Source organism: Cucumis sativus, unplaced genomic scaffold (genome assembly GCF_000004075.3).
Source record: "Cucumis sativus cultivar 9930 unplaced genomic scaffold, Cucumber_9930_V3 scaffold120, whole genome shotgun sequence".
Lineage (NCBI taxonomy): Eukaryota > Viridiplantae > Streptophyta > Magnoliopsida > Cucurbitales > Cucurbitaceae > Cucumis > Cucumis sativus.
Window position 1 is genome coordinate 100,657 of NW_022279526.1, and position 10,924 is coordinate 111,580.

Here is a 10,924-nt window from a genome sequence, read left to right on the forward strand (position 1 = left end):
AGCAATTTACTATCTTTAGATTACTATCTAATTACCATTTATTACAATTAAAAATTTTAAATTTGCATTATGAAAAAGAAAAATATGTTATGAGTAGTTTTTTTAATTTTTTTTTTTTTTTTGTTATCTAAAGCATTTTCCCATAACTATACCACAATAAAACCGACAAATAAAGTAATTAGTTTAATTAGTTTAATGGATGAGAAAAAAAAGCTTAAAAATTTAATTCAACCTTCATAATTTAGAAGAGGACTTTTTCCAAAAGTCTATAATGGCCATTAATTAAAATTTATTGTCATAAAGCTAATAATTAAAAGACATAATTAGGGGGAAAAAAATCTAATGTATAGTATAGTGTATAGAAGTAGATATAGATTTATAGATTTAGGTTATAGATACTATAATTAAATGTAGTAATTCAGTGTATATTTTATATAAATAAAATAATTATTTTTCTCATATTCTAACATTGTAGGTTATTTAAATTACACACATATATAATTGAAGAGTAACTAAATTCTAAAATAAACAATAATTTAAAATTAATAAAAAAAATTCAAAATCCACTAGCTGACTCATCACTAATTTTCTACTACTTTGTCCATATTTTCATAGTTGTTTTTTAAATATTAAAGAATTTGAATTTTCATGTGAATGAGATTTAACATAATCAGCCAATTAGTATTAGAAATAAAAGAGAGTTGTGATCTAAGGGTCGGTCCCAAAATATCATATGATCTAAGGGTCGGTTTCAAAAAAATCAAATCATAAACATTTTGATGGTCGCTAACATATTATAAACGAGCTAGTTCCATTACTTTATCACTAGAACCCTTATTACACATGCAATTTTTAATAAAGTCAACAATGAAGTTATTAAGGTATAATTAATTAGGATTAATTACTTCTTCAAGTCTCAATCCCTTCCAGACTTAACCACATTCTATGAAATCGTGAAGAATCTCTCTACAGAGTGGTTTGAGAGTCTCTTTCTAATTTGTATAACTTGTAAATTACAAAAACGAGTCACAATCCATTTACTTCACTTTTACTATATTCATCTCTACTACAATGTCAATTACTATCATATCGCTCTATATTTTCTAACTTTATTGGCTATCTATAATCACCACTTTGGATATTACCTACAGATCAACTCTAACCATCACTACCAACTTCGATTGTGCCTACTTCAAATGACCAACTTCGACTACCGTTATTTTCGTTTTCATTTTAAAACAATTTTAAGTAAAAATAATATGTAACTTATGGTGAGGATAAGAAAAAAAATGTGTTATCGGAACGTATTAAAAAAGTGTATTTTTTGTATTTTTAAATTAATGAAATTTCTTTCAACAGTTTTTAAAAAATTTCAATTGATGTTTACATTAATTTTTCAATTTACTTTTACGTTGGTTACGTCGCAGGATAGATTTGTAACGATCAACCATTAATCAAAATTTCATTATTTGAGTGTGCGATTTTATGTTAGTAATTTTTTGGTTTTTATATTAATGTCATTCCCTATGGATATTTACCGTTGTAATCCATTTGTTTTGTATTAGTTGAAAGCCGTAAATTTTAGTAATCACTTATAATTGGAAAATAATTAAATATAAAGTAGAATGTCTAATACAATAATTTAACAAATTTCATTCAATGAAACAAAAATCAATGTTTTTCACAACTTGAACGTCGCCGATTTCTAGTTGGTTGTCATTGAGGACTTTGCAGTCTTTGTTGCTCTAGTCCTTCCTGATTCTCTTGTTGTTGTTGCTCATCTGATTGCTCGAGTACTGCTGCAGGCACTTCATAGTATAAATATTCATTATGCTATCCACAACCGTGCTCGTGTCCATACATGTATGTAGATGATGGATTGGTCTCTAAATCATAGTATATAATTAGTTTAATTGTTGTTTTTTAAACTTATCATATACACCCATATTTAAATATTCATATAATATAAGAGAATGATAATGATTTAAAATGATTCTTTAGAAACTTATCTTCATTGACTAAATTAAATAAAAAAATTTCAATAATTCACTAATTAATAATTCTTTGAAAACCAAATCTTCAATAGTTTTATTTTTTATTTTTATCATTGAATATTATTATAATTATCTTATAATAACAATTTCAAAAAACATTTATAGAAAATATTGTAGTTTGAAAAATATTTAGGAAAATAATGTTGTTTTTCTCTCTCTCCTCGGCTAAAATAATATAAAAATATTCCAACAACACACGATTAATCAGTCACACGTGAGCGTGTAATTCTTCTTCTAAACGATCATAATATTCGGTCATGTAGGAAATGATACACGATCGTATAGATAGTATCAACACCGACTACACACGCTCGCAAGGGTGAATTTATTAAGGGGCTAGAGGATACGTGCTCCCCTCACATTATCGATTTTTGGATTTTAATATTAATTTGAAGTGTTAGATTATAAAATATATATTAAATTTAGCTCCAATTTGCCTAAATTGTTGTAGTGGTTGTGTCCCATGTACAACTCTTTGGTTGTGAGTTCAAATCTCATTTACTATTTTTACGAAATAGTTTTTCTTTCAAATATCAATAATTTTTTTTCTCAAATATCAAATTTCTTCGTAAACTATTACAAAATAGATTTTATTTAAAACATCGATACATTTCTTTTTTCAAATATCAATAATTTTCACTCTAAATATCAAATTTCTTCTTCAAATTTAATGATTTCCTAAAAAGAATATCAAATTTCTTCCTAAATTTCAACGATTTTCTAAAAGAAAGATAATTTGATTTCCCGAAAGAAAGATAATTTGATTTTCTAAAAGGAAGATAATTTGTTAAAAAGAGAAAAAAAACTCATCAAATATATAACTTTAACTTATTTCCTAGCCCTCATTTGTTATCTAACAAAATAATTTTAAAAAATGCAACAAAATCGATAATCCAAACTTCCACTCCTCAACAATATTCCATAAAAAATGTATTATTCTTTCTCTTTTTCTTTTCTTTTTTTTTTTTTGCAAATTTTAAATTCACATATTTACATTACAAAAAAAAACTCATGTGAAAATTGCGGTCTTTCTTTATTGCTACAAATGTAGCTAATGTTATTGGAGCATCAGTAAAACGTCGAAACATTTTTTAAACATTTTTTAGTGTGTTTATTATATAGTGTTTGGTACCCCTATGTAAAATTTCTGAATTTGCCATTGCACACTCTTGTAATGCTTCTAAATAACCATGATACACGATCGTGTAGTTCATGATGCATGATGGTTTTGAAAAAGCCTGAGTAAACGATCGTGTAAATGATAGTACATGATCGTGTGTAGTTTATAATAAACGATCATGGTAGTTCATGATACACGATCAAGTAGTTCATGAAAAACGATAGTTTTTGGAAAAGTCGTAGTAAACAATCGTGTAGATCATTATACATGAACCTGCAGTTCATAATACACGATCGTGTAGTTTATGATAAACGATGGTTTTGAAAAGTCACGTGGTAAACAGATAATGTAGTTCATCTCAATCCACCACACATTAAAAAAAAATACAAGATTGATGATTGATTGAAAATGGAGATAATAATAGCAGAAGGATAATGAAAAAGAATAATAATTGTAGAACAATTATCATGATTTAAAAATATATATAAAAGAGAAGTTAGAAGAACTTTGCCGGTGACCGCTGCTGTGACGAAGATAAAAAGGAAGAATGGAGAAATCGGAACCACGCAAAAGTCAAAAGCTACAAAGACAAACCTAGAATATTTAAAAAAATGGTCGGTTTCATGGGTTTTTTATTTTGTTATACAAGGTCGTAAATATCTTGAAATTTCATTACATTTGTGTAAATTACCCTCTTTTTTCTCATTTCATTTAAGTTTTATTTTTCTTTTCTATTTTTGTTATAGGTAAATTTTAATTCAAATATCAGAATGAACTAACTCAAATGGAGCAATTGCTCGTTTATCGACTTGAGAACTCGAACTAAGACGATGAAATTTAGCAAATTGACACGAATCACAAATTAAAGAGGACAAAAACCTAAATTCTGGATAAAGTTTCTTCAACACAAACAAATATGGATGACCTAAACGACAATGAACTTCAAAAGGAGAGGGAACGACAGGACACGCCATAGCTTGTGATACTTTATGATCAAAGAGATAGAGGTCTTCTGACTCATATCCTCTACTAATAATCTTCTTCGTCACATGATCCTGAAACAAACAATACCAAAAAAGAACATGACAACACAATTTAGGTCAAAAGTAAGTTGACTAGTAGAAATTCAATTAAAGGATAAGTTAGACAAACGTAACATAGAAGAGAGAGAAAATGATAAGGTACGGTGAATAGTGCCAAAGCCAAAAACAAAAGATGTGGAGCCATCGACCAATGTAACATATGGAAAAGGGGCAGGGGACATCGATCTAGAAAATATGTGAGAATTACCTGTCAGATGAGTTATGGTACCAGAGTCTAGGACCCATTTGGTAGATGAAAAAATTTACTATCATTCATGTTTTTTTTTTTTAAATGAAAAATTGGTTCAATTTTATTGTTGTTTAAACTTATTTAAAAAGTATTTTTTATTTTCAATTTAGGAGATCGGTTCCTAAATCATATCTTGCCCAAAGTTTGACGACAATGGACCTGCCTCTAACCTAATATCTTGCTCAAAAGGCTTGCGATTGATCGACTCTTGAATATCCGATTTCAAATGCCGACATCATCATGATTGGACTAACGTAACTCGAGATATCAATTTAACTTAATCAACCCCAACGACAATCCCATAAAATATCGAAATGTTTGAAAATTCTTAAATGTTTCTTTTTTTTTTCTCTCTAAATAACAATAATAAAGTATGTTAAATATTTCAACATTTATAACTCAAAATTGTCTGTAATTTTATATACATATAAAAAGAGCAATAGAATAAAATTTAAATCAATAAAAAGTTTTATAAAATCACATAAAATAAACTTTAAATTACATGGAACCAATAAAAAATATAAGATGGCATAAATCACAAAAATAACATATAAACAAAATCCATAAATCACACCAAATAAAACTAAATTATAGGAAACCAATACAAAAATATAAATACACCTAAATATAATAAATCAACAACAACAATAATAATAAAATTAATTTTGCATTTATCCATATTTGTTCCTTTATTCTCTAAAATATTTTAAAATATATAATGATTACTTATTTATTTTATATGATTTTGCAATTTTGCAATTTGCAATTTGCATGGGTTTGTAATCTACCCATACCACGTGCTACACGTGGTAACAGATACGATACTCCTCCCCAGTCCCCAGTCCCCGTTCCCCATTCCCTACTCCCTCTATAAATAATACAAAGCTTTGTTAACCCAGTCTCTCAGCCCATTGTTTGCATGGCCATGGATACCCACCAAGCTTCAACTCCAACCACCACTACCATTTTGATGTTTCCATGGCTTGGCTATGGCCATCTCTCTCCTTACTTGGAGCTCGCCAAAGCTCTCTCTACAAGGAAAAACTTCCTCATCTATTTCTGCTCAACTCCTGTTAATCTCGACTCCATTAAACCAAAGCTAATTCCTTCTCCTTCCATTCAACTTGTGGAGCTTCATCTCCCTTCTTCTCCTGACCTTCCTCCCCATCTTCACACAACCAACGCCCTCCCTCCTCACCTTACGCCCGTCCTTTACCAAGCCTTCGCTGCCGCCGCCCCTCTTTTGAGACAATTTTAAAAACACTTTCTCCACATCTCCTCATTTATGACTGTTTCCAGCCTTGGGCTCCTCGCTTAGCTTCCTCCCTTAACATACCCGCCATCCATTTCAACACCTCCAGCGCTGCCATCATTTCCTTTAGCTTTCACGCAACTCATCGCCCCGGTTCTAAATTCCCATTCTCAGATTTTGTACTTCACAATCATTGGAAATCCAAGGTCGACTCTAACCCTTCAGAACAGATCCGTATAGTCACAGAATCTTTTTTCGAATGCCTTAATAAATCTCGCGATGTAATTCTTATTAATAGCTTCAAAGAGGTGGAGGGAGAACACATGGATTATATCTTCCTTTTATCAAAAAAGAAAGTAATCCCAGTTGGGCCATTGGTGTACGAACCAAGTGAGAATGATGAAGAAGATGAAGATTATTCAAGAATTAAGAATTGGCTGGACAAAAAGGAAGCTCTGTCAACGGTTCTAGCGTCAATGGGAAGCGAAAGCTACGCATCGGAGGAAGAAAAGGAAGAAATAGTACAAGGGTTAGTAGAAAGTGAGGCGAATTTCATATGGGTTGAACGGATTAATAAAAAAGGAGATGAAGAACAACAAATCAGGAGAAGGGAATTGCTGGAGAAGAGTGGAGAAAGAGCAATGGTAGTGGAAGGATGGGCTCCGCAGGGGAAGATACAGAAGCATGGAAGCATTGGGGATTTGTAAGCCATTGTGGATGGAACTCTGTTTTGGAAAGTATTGTGTCTGGGGTTCCCATAATTGGAGTTCCGGTGTTCGGAGATCAACCGATTAACGCCGGAGTAGTGGAAGAAGCAGGGATCGGAGTAGAGGCTAAACGAGATCCTGACGGAAAAATTCAAAGAAAAGAAATTGCAAGACTGATCAAAGAAGTAGTGATTGAGAAAAGCAGAGAAGAATTAAGGATGAAAGTAAGAGAGATGAGTGAGGTTGTGAAGAGAAAAGGCGATGAGAAGATTGAGGAGTTGCTAACTCAAATCTCTCGCTTCTTTAACATTTCATAAACATCCCGTTTATATATTATAATCATCCAAATTTTAGCGCAAATAGTTTTCTTCAGGAATTTTTAATATGAGTAGATTTTACACAATATTTCCGACTTATACCAAATTGTTTTGTTAAGAATTTAAGTGATAGAATCTAAAATTAAAATGTCCATAATTTTTTATAAAAAAATACTTTTACTTCATCATTATGAAAATTAAGGTATATTTATCCATGAATTAATCGTAAGGATATTTTTAAAAATAGCAAAAATTATAATATTTATAAGATATAGCAAAATTTTAGATTTTATCCACGATAGAAGCAAATCAATATCTATCAATGTTTATTATTGATAGATTCTGAAAATTTTGCTATATGATAAAAATATTTTGTGTTATTTTTGACGAATCTCCTAATCATAATATATTTAAGAATTGCTTCTGAACAAATTTTATTCCAAATTTGAATGTCACACAAATCTAATTGTATCAATAAAAGTAAATATAAATACATGCAACGAATTTAAGACGGTTATCTACATGAAACATTTAGAACATAACAACATACTAAAAGATTTTATGTATAATATAGTTGTATAGAAGATTATAGATAGATATAGATTTAGGTTATAGGTATTACAATTAAAGGTAGTAATTCATAGTATATTTTATATAAATAAAAGAAATATTTTTTAAAATAGTAAAATAAATTAAAATATTTACAAGTCATAGAAAATTTCACGGTTCATAATCTTCTATCACTACAGCATATCGTAATTTGCAAAATCTACTATTTTTAAAAATTCTCCTTAATAAAATAATTTTTTTTTCATGTTCTATTATGTTATTTAAAACGGCTTTAAAAAGTAATTTTAAATAAATAAAAATTTCAAAATCCACTAGCATTACTTTTCTACACTTTGTCCATGTTTTCATAGTTCTTAAATATTAAGGAATTTCATATGAATGGCATTGGAATAATTAGCTAATTAGTATTAGGAATAAAGAGTATTATGATCTCCATGATAGTTCAAGCTATATGTTTTGTTTATCACTATGTATTCATCTTAGGGTTTAATAATTTTAAAAAAAAATTCACACACCTTCAATTCTTTGTCGTGAATTTAGGTTGTTATTCGCTTCGAAAAATCGTTGGTAGATTGTATGTCACCGTTTTTCTTGAAGATCCAACTAGATCTTTTAAGTAAGAATTCTTGACTCCATGTGAAATTGGTTTTTGTCAAAAAAAAAAAAAAAAAAGTTAGGAGACATGGACAACGTTAGTGTTATTGAAATACTAGAAAAAAAATAAAAATTTGTATATTATTCAAGAATGATAGGATTGATAGGTTATAAAATCACGTGATAGAGATCGAAGGATTTGATGTGGTAGGACCTTGAGTTAAAATGCTTACCATAAAAGAAAGAAATAAGAAAGACGAAAATAGGCTTCCTCTATATTTTTTCCAGCCTTTTCCCTCTTTTCTTCTCCCAGTCTCGAGCTCCACTCCCATGGCTGCCTTCTCCTTCTTCACCATTAATTTGACAGAGAATGCCACATCTTTGAATTACTAAGTGTTTATCAAAACAAAATACCTTAAATATAAAGAAAATAGCAAATAAACATCCTTGATCCTTGTACTCAAGAAAAAGCTTCAAGATGTATAGTTTTTGAACGAGCATATCCTACCCCTTTATCAGTTCATTTCAACAAAATTGGTACACACCACGCATGTTCATAAATAATATTTCTGGATTTCGCAAATTCAGTTAAGATATCATATGCATAAAATCTTCTCATACTACATAGGCTCCGAGCAATATATCCAGCAACTATTTCAGCTAAAGAACTTTCAGATAAGATATAAATAAATATTTCATCAATTAAATTTATACGCACCTTAAAGAGTTAAACTTTACAAAGTGGTAAGATGTAAAAGTCTATCCAACCACCACTTAACAGCAGAACATCCACGATAACAGAAGATAGTAGTACATTATACACAATTGAATTAGGAGATGAATGATAGACGTGAAATTTAAAGTAAAATCTCCGTACCGTTCAAGCATGCAATCTTCTGGTTATGGTGCTTCCTCTTGCATCACTTTTTTGAATTCTTAAATATATTTTCCTTGTAATATTTGAGTTCCATTATGCTTTCTCTGATATCATCCATAGCCCTGTGTTTATTCTCTTTTGGCGGGGCTTTCTTCCGATCTGGAAAGGAAATGGGTTGTTAATGTATGGACAAGTAAACGAATAACCAAATGTTCTAAGCTGAGTCTATGTTTGGTTTATAAAGTAAATCGTACATACTGATAGTCAACAAAAAGACTAAACATATCATAGGCACCTGCGAGATTTCCATTAGAGGCCAAGAACCATTATTATTGTTATGAATCAAGTAAATGTTTGATGCAGGAGAATAGTGCTAATAAAACTTAAAAGTCTCCTCAATATCTTTCAGAGATGATATTGAGCTGGCTATGAACTCACAATCCCCCCATGAGGCAACAAGTATTATTATTATTAGGTAAAAGAAACAATTTCATGGACGGTATAAAATTAAAAGAGGGAGAACCCCTGTAGATGAGTTACAAAAGAAGTTGTAGTGGTGAATAAAGAACATATTAACTATCGCATAACAAAATGAACAGAGGGGGATTTCTTTATCTTGAAAATGTCTTCTATTATATTTATTTCGGGTTATAACTTCCAGCAAAGGGCCAAAGGCTCTTATAAAATTTTCCCAAATCATCTTCTCTCCTTTTTGAAGAGGTGCCACCAGGGTATAGGGTATATGACAGGAGAAGATTAGGATCTTCCAAGAGGATTGCTTGCCAATTAAACCTAGTGAGAACGTAGTTTCAAAAAGATCTAGCAAAAGAACAATAGACCAAATGTTGACCTTGAGATTCAGATTGTTTTGCACATACAACACCATTGAGGAGACAAAACCAAATGGGGAAATCTTCTTTGAAGCTTTTCATGAGAATTAATGGTTATGTGTGATAACTCCCATAAGAACAATTCAAAGTTTCCATATTCCTCTGTCAGGATTAAGGGATAAGAGAGGAGACTGTGGACAAGCAATGTATAAGAACTCCACATTATTCAATATCAGAATCTCTTTGGTTTCTTCTCAATCTCTTTGAACAAGAATAGTTGTACAGGTTTCCAATAACATACCAATAGTTGCAAGAAAATAATACACGTCTACCTTTGTTATTTTTAATAAGAAACAGAAAAATCAAAATAACATGGCCGTCATTTTTCTCAAAAGTGAAAACACTCCAGTTGTCAAGATCTTTACCTCTTGGATACCAGCGATCGCAAAGAGTCTTTATACTACTGACATCGACGAGCACATGCGAAAAAAGTCCAGCCAAATCTGGCATGTATTTCTGAAGGGAATAAACAGGCCGTTAGAACAAAAAACACTGCAAAGCAGTATTTATGAAAGCATGATAGAAGATGAATAAGAGATCTTTGAACAAAGAAGAGTACGTGCAACTACCTAAGAAATTGGTGAATTATAGAAGCAATAAGATTACCACGTCAAAAGAATATATTACATGCTAAATCAGCAAAATTTCCAAGTTTTGTTAGAAGAGTGAACGTGGGAAGGGTCGTATGAAAGAAGAAGAAAGAAATAATAGAAAGGAAAAGTGGTTCAGCCTCAGATAGTGAAATGAAAACTCAAGAGTCCAAGACTTTGATTTGGGTGGTAGTCAAGAAGGAGAGTATCATCTCACAACCAATATGCAATGATAAACTAGCATTATAACCGTAAGGAGAAGGAATGAGGTATTTTAATAAACTGGTTTTGGCAGTTCCTGAAACAATCTAGCAAACCAAGCGTGATACTAAATTACAACTGGTAGTTTTGAAATGGAAAGGTGGTAAGTTTACCAGAGAAAGGAAATCAAGTAGGCAGGCAGAATCCTGGATGGACTATTGTTTAAATTTAAGGGGAAATTGAGAATTCACTACAGTTTAACTGGAAGTTGGTTGAACATCCTCTAGGCATGAAACTTAGGTGGAGTTTAACACTTCAACAAAGACTCAGAAGGCTGACACTATGGAAGATCGCTGATTCATAGAATATTTTGGCTGGAAGAAATCTAGACTTGGGATAAGTGGGTGGGACAAATCACTT

General features: G+C 30.9%; 1 protein-coding gene and 1 long non-coding RNA gene across 2 annotated transcripts; one reads left to right on the forward strand and one right to left on the reverse strand.

Moving 5' to 3' along the window:
• The first annotated feature begins 5,396 nt into the window (after positions 1 to 5,396).
• Positions 5,397 to 6,868, forward strand: LOC101220120 (UDP-glucosyltransferase 29). The gene is given in 3 exon segments (XM_004142206.3): positions 5,397 to 5,761; positions 5,764 to 6,451; positions 6,454 to 6,868. Coding segments are annotated over 3 exon segments (1,347 nt in total). The 5' UTR covers positions 5,397 to 5,431; the 3' UTR covers positions 6,783 to 6,868.
• An 863-nt stretch (positions 6,869 to 7,731) lies between these two features.
• On the reverse strand, positions 7,732 to 10,546 carry LOC116405591. The gene is made up of 3 exons (XR_004218694.1): positions 10,079 to 10,546; positions 8,180 to 8,982; positions 7,732 to 7,977 (listed from the first exon to the last, which is right to left on the reverse strand). It is a non-coding gene; the product is annotated as an uncharacterized LOC116405591 (long non-coding RNA).
• Positions 10,547 to 10,924: the final 378 nt, after the last annotated feature.